The 12,221-nt window shown below is 37.7% G+C and overlaps 1 protein-coding gene across 10 annotated transcripts in view; it reads left to right on the plus strand.

Annotated features, from left to right (window-relative positions):
• Positions 1-12,221, plus strand: part of Atp8b4 (ATPase, class I, type 8B, member 4) — a 235,200-nt gene that overhangs the window by 135,123 nt on the left and 87,856 nt on the right. For all 10 annotated transcript variants that reach the window (XM_013510347.1, XM_013510349.1, XM_013510351.1 and 7 more), the window contains 2 exons: positions 1,384-1,472; positions 4,155-4,351. In XM_013510347.1, the coding sequence (XP_013365801.1) occupies positions 1,384-1,472; positions 4,155-4,351 (286 nt within the window). The remainder of the gene's footprint in view (positions 1-1,383; positions 1,473-4,154; positions 4,352-12,221) is intronic.

The following is a 12,221-nucleotide window of genomic DNA, read 5'->3' on the forward strand; positions in this document are numbered from 1 at the left end:
TAGCTTTCTTTATAGTTGAATAATACTCCATTGTATAAAAATATCATGTCTTTTTTTATCCATTCCTCCACTGATGGGCATTTGGGTTGTTTCCGAGATTTAGCTATGACAAATTGTGCTGCTGTAAATGGGTGCACATATATCACTGTGGTATGTTTTTAATTCTTCTGGAAAAATACCCAAAAGGGGAATAGCCAGATCAATTGGGACCTCTAGTTTTGTGAAGACTCTCCACACTGATTTCCACAGTGGTTGTACCAGTCTACAGTCGGTGGGGCTATTTCTTGAGATAAGGAACCTGGAAGGAGATTAGCAGCTGGGTTGGACAAGGACCACTGAAGGGGTTTTAGAGATCCAAATGGAGATGTCACATAGGCAACTAAATACACAGGCATAAATACAAGGGTTGAAGGCTCACAGGAGCATGGAGCTGGAGGTCCACATTGGGTCTGTAGATGGTATTGAAGGTGTGGTCCTAAGTAAGATTGTGCAGGGCAGGTGACTGAGTAAGAAGAGATGATCTATGCCTGAGTTTAAAGGGATCTCAGTATTTAACATCTGGGCAGAGGAGTGAGCATCAGCGATGACAGAGTTGGAGCTACCAAAGAAACAGGAGTAAAAGCAGGAGAACATTGTCACACAGAAGCCGAGGCAGAGTGTGTTTCAGAGGGAGAGAATAGCCAACCGTGTTGAAGGCTGCCGAGGCCAGGAAGTGATGGAGGCTATTGATGATGATCACCAGATGTGTGGTTGTAGAAACTGGCCCCAAAACTAGGCTGAGTAATGACTGAGATGAGGAAATAGGGGTTGTTGAGTATGGAAAATTCCTTCAAGGTCTTTGACTCTGAAGGGAAGAAGTGAGGTATATATAAACATCTGTGGGTGTGTTTAAATAAGTGCTTACCAATGTTTAAGGTGGATTTCTTATTAGTCTGTGTAAGTTCATATGCAGTAAGAGATATAAATTTTTAGCACCAAACTGCTCTGTTAATGTTTTAGTTTTAGGAATCCCCAACTTTATTTGTTCTTTGTGACCTTCACCTCAGAACCAGTCTTTCTCACCTTCATTGTCCATATGTCCATACGTCCACATGTCCAGAGTAGATGTCCAGAGGAGATGTCTAGAGAAGATGTCCAGAGGAGATGTAGTTCAGTGGTAGAGTAGCAGCCTCGCATGTGCATGGTCCTGGGTTCAATCACCAGCACTGCAAAAACAAAAAGCAAAGAAACCATATGCAACCTAATGGCCCTTGCTCTTAATACAAATTAAATTACTTTGAAAACTGTATTTTCTCTTTCAGAAACATGGGTATGAATAAGAGTTAAAAACAATAAGAGCACATAATCTAATTATTTCAAAGTTGTTACTAATTTTCTTTGCAGGTCCTGACACTAAACTCATGCAGAACAGTGGTAAGACAAAGTTTAAAAGGACAAGCATTGACAGATTGATGAACACACTAGTGCTGTGGGTAAGTGATGTAACAAAATTAGGTACTACCACTGGTCATTGTTATCTTAATATATTTACTTTGTTTTTCTGGGCATTCCCTCAGAAACTACATTCTCCTTGTGGAGTTCTGCTGCCTTCTACTTCCGAGGTTGTGATGGATTCTCAACAAACAGTAGAATGTATCATGAGAGGTAGATTAGTGCCTGTGGAGGCCTTCATGGTCTTGAAATTCCCTCTATTCCAAGGATTTGTGTTTGAAAAAAACCATAATTTTAAAGGCAGTTTGGTATTTTGGTTGTGTTACCTTTGCTCAGATCCTCTCTCCATAGTTATGGTAGGGTTGGCTTCATTGAAGAATGACCCATGCTGCTAGAGAGGGCCCTAGACTCTGAAGGATCTTCTGTCAGGTTATTGATTTGCTGTAGCTATACAGAGATTCTTAACACTCTTTAACAAGTGCCCGTGTAATTCATTTTGCACCAGGCTCTGTAAGTTATGTGGCTGAATCTGTCAATCAAGTCCCAACTTTCCTCCTTCATGGAGGTACCTAAACCTCTTTAGTTCATAGTTCTCTCTCTCTCTCTCTCTCTCTCTCTCTGTGTGTGTGTGTGTGTGTGTATGTCTCTTTCTTAGGATTTTTTTTCTCCCTTGAATTCTTTGAAGTGATTTTTCTCTCCCACTCACTTGCCTGATACAGTAAGATATTTCTCACATTCACTCTCTTGCTTGTTAATCTTGTGCTACCTTATATTGCTGATATGATTATTATCTGACTCATTGCTTTGTCTCCTTACAGAGGCATTAAGTTTGAAGACAATGATTTTGAAATATGGGAACAGTGGTGTTGAACCATGTTTCCCTATGCACCTCTACCAGCAAGCTTAAAAAATCTGAGCTCAATGTATATATATTTGTTTTGTTTTGTTTTGTTTGTTTGTTCAATTGACATGAAATAGTTGGATCTTGAATAAGGAAAGAAAGAAATTAATACTTGCTGGGTACAAGATATTAGCCAGCCTGCGTTTTGGTTTAAGTACCACCTGTAGACCTGGCTTTCCTCCAGCTGTACTTGTACCCTTGGGGCAGAGTTCACGTACTTTTCCTACAATTCCCAATTTAAATGGCCCTAATCCCACTTCTGGGGCTTGCATAAGAGTTCTGTATGTGTTCCGCACAGAGTAAAATCATTGGATGTGAAGTAGGACCTATCCTAGCTCCTTGTAATAGAAAGTAAGTAATCTTTTGGGGACTTAGAAGGCAAGTCCATCATTCATTTATGACATTTAATGCCAAGTATCATCAACTTTAATGCTTTAAAGACAATCCAGTTCAATTAACTTATAGTACTAGTCATTAATCAGTGGCTACCATGATACAGGTACTCAATTGGCAAGACACTGGTGATTCACATTTCTACTCTTCTCTAATATATAGTTTCTTAATAAATTTTATAAAGTTTTCCCTGATTTTGTCTTCTTACACCCTTATTTTATTCAGGAGACAATAAAGAGGAAACTGGTTCTAGAACTTATGATATTCTTTCTTGGAGGAAAATGAAAATAGAAACAAACACTTCCCTATTTTTGAGCCTTAATTTATGACAGTGTGACACTTAGAACGAAGTCCCTGCATCATGTTTTTCCACTCAGGTCTTACCTTGTTTGCTGGGTTGGTGTCTTTCCTTTCCAAGGAGAGGATTTCAGACTTGCAAGTCACTGACTTTGTTGTCTGTAATCACTGTGCTTCCAAAATGTGTATCTTTCTAATCTTGATACTAATAACAGTGCAATCATCTGCTAATAATTTCCAAGACATTTCTCCCAACTTTAATTCTGTATAGGAAATTCCATATGCAGTATGATAAAAAATTTGTTGAATGTTTAAATTTTAAAAATTACTGCAGTAAAGAACACATGGCTGCTAAGCTTCCCTAAAAATATTCTCTTTATTTCAAACACACTTCTCCCATCATTCTTGCCACTTTCAGAAGCACTTCTGGAAGTCCTCTTTCACGAGTGTCTTTAGTTGTACTATTCTGGCTGCCTGAATGTTTTGAATTAATTTCCTTTCTATGGTCATTTTGAGTTTGGGGCAGAACCAGAAATCACAAAATGCCAGATCTGGTGAGTGAGGTAGATGAGGACACAGCATCATGTTAGTATGAGCCTGCCTTTCATTGACAGCAATTGGCAGGAGCGTTCATGTTATTTTCAGTCACACCTTGTAAAGACACTCACAAAGGTGAGAGGAAACATTAGTAGTACTCTTCCTGGGCCATAGATGTAAAGTGAGGTTTTCTAGACCAGTCAGGGCCATTGTCTTCTTTGCTTAACCTACTTAAACATGTGCACTTATCACAAACTGAGGATGTGAAGTTGTTAGCCTATGTGATCATGGGTGAGTTAGAGTCAATTCTTTGCTTTGTTTTATTTTGTTTTGTTTTTCATCTGTAAAGTATGGATAATGATTGTTTCTAACTCAGTTAATGGGAGATTGAGAAAATGTGTGTCAAATATTTAGCAATGTTTCTGATGTAAAAATGTTAACTTTTGTTCATATGGATTAATGATAAGAAATAAGAGGTTTGTATAACTTGATGTTCAGATGATGATTTCTTTGAGTTAGAAGTATAGTTAGGTCATGTTCAATGACTAGTTTTGGGTTCAAGTTGACCTTAACCAGATTTCTATTCTTGTTTCAGATTTTTGGGTTTTTGGTATGCTTGGGAATTATTCTTGCAATAGGAAATTCTATCTGGGAGAATCAAGTAGGAGGCCAGTTCAGAACTTCGCTCTTTCGGAATGAAGAAAAGAAGAATTTCGTCTTCTCAGGATTCTTAACGTTCTGGTCATACATTATTGTTCTTAATACAGTTGTGCCCATTTCATTATATGTGAGGTAAGATGAGAGTTTATACTGTCATGAAGCCATTTCATCAGATGTTTTGTGCAATCACTTTTATTTTTTTAAAAATTATAACAGTGAGATAAATGTCTTGATCTGACTGCTTATGACCTGCAAAGTCTCCTAAAATGAGACAATTAAGCTGTTTAATCAGTTTAACTTTTACATTTTCAAATTACAATAAATGCATTTTATTTTGTTCTTGATTTGATTTGGTTTCTTAGAAATGATTTCCTATAGAATATATGGATTGTAATATAATCTCATGCAACCTGATCAGCTAGAATTGGGTTGGCTTGGGGGTAAGAAAAAGAACGTTTGGGGAGATCTACATTGATGGGACCTTTACACTACTAGTCTGGCTGCAGATACCTGGGTGTAGGTGTAGCTCTGTAATACCAGGCAGTTACTTCACTTCCGCTATGGGAAAGGATGGAGAAAATGATAGCTCTTTTGCATAGGAGTGTATGTGGACTGAATAAATTTCTGTAAAGCTCTTAGAAGACTGCTTGACACATTATAAAAGCTTAATGAATATAATTTTTCCCATTATTAGTAGTGAGTACATAAAGGAGTTAAAACATAGTAGGGAGTGCTTACTGGCTGTTAGATAAGAAGTGTGATTCATAATTTCCACTACATCTTGACCTAAAGATTACAGATTTAGAACTAAAGCAAACTAGAACTAAATGGTCTTGCTGCCTCTATTTGTCTGTCTGTTATTCTCTCTCTCCATATACACACGTTTGTCTTTAGTATACGTATACACATGTATGTGTATATATATATACATATGTATGTGTGTGTTCATGTCTGTCTTTGATAAGACTGAGGAGTTGGCCCCGGAATCTGCACCTGACACCTCTTCTGTCTTCTTCTCCACTGACTGGGCCAGATAGTCCCAGACACTGGAGCAGAGAGGACTTGGTTGTTCTTCTACACCTCTCATCAGCAGGACTTTAACAATACCCCAAATCACCAGCTCTGGTCTCCAGTAATTTTTGCTAGCCTCTCTTCCTCTCTTTCTCCAAGCCTAGCTATGATGAAGCTAAAGGAGCTTAATGCATACCATTTCCCCATGTTTGGACGGTGGTCAGGAAACCAAAATATCACATTATGGGAAACTGACCTGAAGCAGCAGCCTGTGGCTGCAACACCACAAGTCTCTCTGGTTCTGGAGCTGTGGTCGGAGTGGCTCTGCTTAAACTGTGTCCTCCTGGCTCATCTTCGATTCTGAGTACCTCCCATGCTTGAAGCCAATTATAAAGTCTGTAGTAAATCCTGCTTTTTGCCAGAGGAGCTATGGCCAGCTTTTATGGCTTTCCTTTTATGTCCCAAATGAATAATAAATGAGCACGGTGGCTTGCCATCCGCTCATGTGCAGTTTCATATGTCCTTATGAAGAAAGTCTATTCTGTATATGTTCCTGCTTTGAAGTGAATTGATGTGCTCTCATTTAATGATTTGAAAGACTGATTTTATTTTTTAGAGGCTAAGGCTACGTTGTCAGGTTAACATTCCTTCTACTTCCAATGTGCAGGCATAGCAGAAAACCTATTTGCAACAGTCCAAGCCCAGTTTCTTGTCTTGACACTGCAAAGAATAGCTGTGTGACCTTGGAGAAAGTACATGGCTTCTCTTTGTGCCTCCCTATGTCTGTCACATGTGTGCTGCTTTATAAAATGAAGGAATTATAATAATTGATTTTGGGGCTCCTGTCTGCTCCAAATAATAAATAATACCACCTTATACACACATATGTGTATATGTAGTTATATAATAGAAAAATAAATATATCTCTTTGAGATCAGCATAGCACTTTATTGTATAAACCTATTTTCTCATACATGCTTGTTATAATTTTCAAAGTTGCTCACTGACAGTCTGTAGTGTACCATAAGATATGATGCCTTACAAAACTCTATGGAGTTTAGAATATTTTATATAAAGTACTTCCTTATCTTTTCTCAGGATTATGGAGCTAGTTAGGGACATATCAGGTTAATAATACCCCTTAGTTATTGAGGGCTGATCAGGTCCGCAATCTCCTAAACAAGTATCCAGTGAAGGCTAAATAAAAAGAGGCAAATGGAATGATTTAAGGGCTCCACGAGGATCAAAGCCCTCTCACAGAATTCAAGATTCTCTCAGGGCTAAGACGAAGACCATTTCTGGGTGGCCTGTATTTATTTGGTTATCAGGAGAAGGGAGGGGAGTACTCAAGAAGGGCAGAATCACTCAAGGACTTCTCCAAGTAAGGTGGTATTAAGTTAATCCATCCAGGAGTGAGATGCCTGAGGCTACAGTCTTTATCTAGTTGAGGTTGGATCCAGGTGTCCTTGGCTGTGATCTCGTCTTATCCTTTGAGGCTTTTCAGCTTCATCAGCTGTTACAGGCCTCAGTAGGGATCAGTGACTCACAGAGGTTACTTACTATGAGTCCACTGCCCGTCTCGACAAGGAGCCTAGGCCTTGGACAGATTCACAAGTACACATGGAAAGTTAATTGATTAAGTCCTGCTCAGGGCTGCTTCACAGTGGTCTCCATCAAGGTCAGAACCAAGATCCAAACCTACGACTCTGACAAGTGTCACCACATTTTGCCCTTGTCCCCAAGCTGTGCTTGGTGTATTACTCAGCAAAGAAGTCCCCAGAGAAAGAAGAGGCTGCTTCTCTCCTTGGTGGAAGGGAATAGTGCTAATGAGGAAGAAATGTGAAATTTCCCCCTTAAGTGAAGTCACTCTGATCTCAGCTGGAAGAAGGAGCATTCCAAGGAATGTCAGGTTGCTCCGTCTTGAAGACTGAGGTGGGGAGTAATATAACTCTAGGCTTTTGGAGGGCTTCAGGCCTTCTAACGCAAGCTTCTGCTAGGCTCCTGACTGAGTATGCATGACAAATTAGCATCATATATCACTGGAGGAGAAAAGTGCAGAGTTTACTTTGAATGGCTAACAATTCCAGGTGAGAAAGGCATTTATTTTGATAGGATATTTTATGCTGTCAGTTTGTTTATCTGTTGTGTTAAGACACAACCAGCTACAAAGATTGTTTTTGTACATTAAGAAATGCAGCCATTGTTCTGGCAAATTAGCTTTGAGTGTCTTTGCTGAAGTTTTAGGAGCTCATTTCCCTGTTGCTTGTTTTGCTTCAGCATGGGCAGTACGCAAAAGCTCCACACTCAGAGCCGTCCTAACGAGGCTCTCTCTGAACTTTTTCTCCTTCCCTTGGCTCTTCTAAAAGGATGGGTAGCATGTTCCACAGTGTGAGAAAGCCCTCTTTCTCAAACAATCTGTGCACTCATCTTCTTAGTAGTATTTTAAGCTGTAGGGGTCTAAATGAATTTTGAATACTTCCACTGGTTTGTACTATAACACAGGAGAATCAGATTTGGATATAGTCATCTTGCTTGAGTTTCTAGATTTTCAGATCATTGAAAACTTCAAATAATTTGCACAAAAATAGTCACCCTTCTCCTTGGAGGACACATCCCAAGACTCCCTGGTGAGTGGATGCCTAAAATTGCAGATAGTTTTGAGGCCTGTAAATTCTGTTTTTTCTATACTGTGCACACATAACAATGACAAAGTTTTATTTATAAATTAGGCACAGTAAGAGATTAACAGTAATCATTAATAAGATTTAACCATGATAATACACTATCATGAAAGTTATGTGAATAAGGTCAGTCCTTTTCATTCTCAAAATGTCTTTTTATGGCATCCTCACCTTTCTTCTTGGATGATGAAGATGACATGGTGCCTGCATGATGAGATGAAGAGAGATGAATGATACAGGCATGTGATGTCACTTTAGGTTCCTGTGTCAGGGTCCCTTGAACACAAGCACTGCAGTACCACAATCAGTCTGTTAACCGAGAAGGTAGCGATGTCACTGAGTGGGCAGCATATACAGCATGGATACACTGCGCAAGGGGATGATCCGCATCTCAGGCTACTGGGAGCAGACGATATGTGAGTCCATCATGCTACTCAGCACAAAATTTAGAGCATAAATTGTTTACTTTTGGAACTTTCCATTTAATATTTCTGGATGTCACTGTGGATAACTGAAGCCATGGAAAGTGAAACCTCAAATAAGGGGAAAATATTGCAAAATGTCATTGTTTAGGCTAAGTTTACATAGGCATTACCAAATACAGAGTCCCAGTCTTGGCTCTGTGGCTAATTATTTGTGTGCTCCTGGCTTAGTCACTTAATCTCTCAGGTTTTAATGTCCTTGTTAGTGAAGCCAGTGTCTAGATGGCCAGGATTCATTCATTCAGCACTGCCTGGCTGCACACAACAGGCACAGCTCCGTCCCAGACCTTTTGAGTGAAAGAAATTACAAAAAGTATGCAGAACCAGCCTAGCTAGCGAGTAATTTACAGAGGGGTGTGTGTGTGTGTATGTATGCGTGTGTATGTGTGTGTGTATATGTATGTGTGTGTGTATGTATGTGTGTGTATGTGTGTGTGTATATGTATGTGTGTGTATGTATGTGTGTGTATGTGTGTATGTATGTGTGTGTATGTGTGTGTGTTTGTGTGTGTAGGAGAGCAGGTCACAGAAATGTAAACATTACATGAAAATATATAAATAAATACATGCAGAGTATGACTTATCTGTATATGATTGTACATAGTGATACTGTGCTTTTAATTTAGGAGGAAAAAATTTTACCACACAAACATTTAAAAATGCACTGGAACCACACCATAAAAATAAGAAATGTGGACTTTCAGGAGTGGAAGCACAGACTTAGTACTAAGGAAGGGCTTAGGTGTCCTCCAGTCCATCTTTCTTAGTTTATGGATGAGAAAACCAAGACATAATTTCTTCTAAGGTTAGAAATAAACTTCAGTCTCTGCTATTATCATTGTTCTCTTATCTTTTTCTGAACACTTTTATTAATGTATAAAGAAAGTGAAATATCAGCCAACACAGAAAGACACAAAGTTGAAACTGCAGCAAACATGTAAAATATACAAGTGATCTCAAAAATCAGAAATACAATCTGTAAAACTCTTTGCAGCGTAATTCAGTTAAGTATCTAATTCTGTGAGCCATCTTTTCAAACAAGTAAAAGCTTTCTCTTAGACATAATAATTTAAAAAACTCCTCAGTAAAGGATATAGTATTATGGATATATGTGCAAAGCAAACTAAAGCAAAGCAAAACAAAACTAAAAACTCTTGTTTTTTTGTGTTTTTTGTTTGTTTTTGGTTCTGGGAATCGAACTCAGGACCTTGTGCTTGCCAGGCAGGCACTGTGCCACTAAGCTATATTCCCAGCCCTAAAACTCTTTACTGGTATAGGTACTTAAAAAAACTAGATTCCTAGGAAGATTTATTATTCTTTTTGAAGTTGTATTCAGCTTTATGAAATATCACTTCCTTTCAAATAATTAAGATTTACATAGATCTGAGAAAAACCCCAAACAAATTTTCTAAAAATCCCAATATCTTGATTTTAAAGTTTATTCAGATGAATATGTTACTTCCACCAGGAGGAATAAATGAATGTTTACAGCTAACAGAAGAGAATAAAGGTGCTTTGATCTCTCTCAGGTATTTCCAGGTTTCATAAAGCTGCAATGGTGAAAGCAAGAGATGCATTAAGTAATATATCATGAACAAAACTGAAATCCATAAAACAGTCTAGCGAATAGTTGCACGTGCTGTAGGAGGCATGCCAACCTAAAAAGGCTCTGTATTTAGCAAATAACTATGAAAAATCTTTCTATTTGTAAAAATTGAAATTAGCTTCATAGTCAATTGATTCCACTTGGAATAGAGAAGAGAATGTGAAAAAAATCAACAAAAGCCAGAACAAAACCACACATCTATGCATGTACTGTGTAATCTTGGCATAAACAAAGGCTGTTTACCCAAAACTCCTGAAACGACTATAAACTATTATCAGATTTGATCAGTTAAAAAGAGAAAAGTTCATTTCAAAAACTGAAAACAAAATGAAAAGACAAGGGATAAACTGGGTGGGATGCTTCCATTTTTTTTCTGGACAGAGATTTAATAGCTTTAATATCTATAGAATTTTTAAGAATCTATGAGAAAAATACTAATACCAGAATAAGAAAAATGAAACAGGCAGTTATATAAGTAGATAATTCCGAGGAGAAATGCAATTGCACAATAATTCCTTTTTTTATTTTAAAGAGAGTAGTAAAAGAAAAAAAAAAGAATAGCAGCATACCAACATCACAAACATAAACAAAGCAAAGCAAGAGCATTAAAAGTGATACAGGGTTTCAAAACAAAATGATAGGAATTAACAGTAGTTGTTATATTACATAGTGTTATCTGCAACTACGTTGCTCAGATTACCAGATGTAAGAATGGAAGATTGTTCAAACCATAAAAGAGAATAAAAAATAATTATTAGATAAAACATTAGAGATACTATAGAGTTTCACTAGACAAGATGGTAGGAACTCACCAATGGTTGCTCTATTGCGTATTGTTGTCTTCAGATCAGTTGCTCAGACTACTAGATACAAGCATGCAAAACTGATCAGAATATAAAAAATTTTAAGCATTAACTGTTCCTTTCAATATACCATCAGACATCAGCAGTACAGTTACCTCATATATATATTTTTGCCTTTCTTCTTTCTGTTTTCTTTTTCTCTTTTTTTGCCTTTCTTCTTTCTTTTTTCTTTTCTTTTCTCTTCTTTCTTCTTTTCTTTTTTACCTCACCCCAGTTGTTCCTTCCTTTGAGAAATTTCTTTCCCTTTCATATCATCTATTATACGTTTTGAGTTTTACTTACTCTTTCGGGTTCCTACACCAGGGAGACAATATGATGTTTACACATGTGGGTCCGATTTTGAACAATAAAATTTTAAAACAGTGTTCAGCTCACTGGAGAAGAAATGGCACTAAAAAGTACTAAGCTGTTCTTTGAATTGATAATTCTCCATCTTCTGGTGGTAGACACTTACATTGTCATAACCTTTTTGGAAGTCAGTTTGGCATTACATATGACAAGCATTGGAAGAACCTAATAGTGTGAACTTTTAGTCACAGAAATTCCATTTTTAAAGTTGAGAAGTTATAAATTATTATTAGAACTTGAACAACGCTCTTTTCCCAGTAAACAGGCAGAAGAGTATGCCCACACACCTCTGTTTTCACTTAGTAGCTATTATGATTTATTTGGTTAGTGCTTCATGGAGAGGTATGTAATTTTCTACCTCATTTTGCAAAGTAAAATCACATCAGCGTATTGGACAGAACACATTTCTTTAGACTAGACATAGGAGGTGCGATCAAAGAATACAATGAATATTTAAATTTAAAAATGTATTATAGTAAAAAATACATTACCACTAATCCCCCTCAAAATACTCCTCCTCACTTCAGATATACTAACTCCATAGTTTCTGCCATTTTCTGAAGCAGCTCTGGAGTCCTCTTTCATGAGTGTCTTTAGCTGCTCTGTCATACCTCCCTCGATGTTGTGAATCGATTTGAAATGTCTACATTTCATAGTATTTCATTTTATTTTATTTTTGAGACAGGGTTTCACTTTGTAATTTACGCTAGCTTTGAACTCACTATATAGCTTACGCTGACCGTAAACTTGCAGCAATCCTCCTGCCTCAGCCTCCCGAGTGTTGGGGTTATAGCCATCCATGCACTACCACACCTGCCTCGTGGTTATTTTGACTTTGGGAATGAGCCAAAGTTACATGGTGCCAGATCCAGTGAATAAGGTAGATCAGGGCACGCTGTCATGTTTTTATGAGTCTGACTTTCCACTAGATGTCCCTCAGCAGCAGCATTCATCTTATTTTTGATTGCATCCTATACAGACAAGATAGAGGACTTCCAGAATTGCTTTGGA

The sequence above is a fragment of the Chinchilla lanigera genome, unplaced genomic scaffold (assembly GCF_000276665.1).
Source record: "Chinchilla lanigera isolate Chin_1 unplaced genomic scaffold, ChiLan1.0 scaffold00008, whole genome shotgun sequence".
Lineage (NCBI taxonomy): Eukaryota > Metazoa > Chordata > Mammalia > Rodentia > Chinchillidae > Chinchilla > Chinchilla lanigera.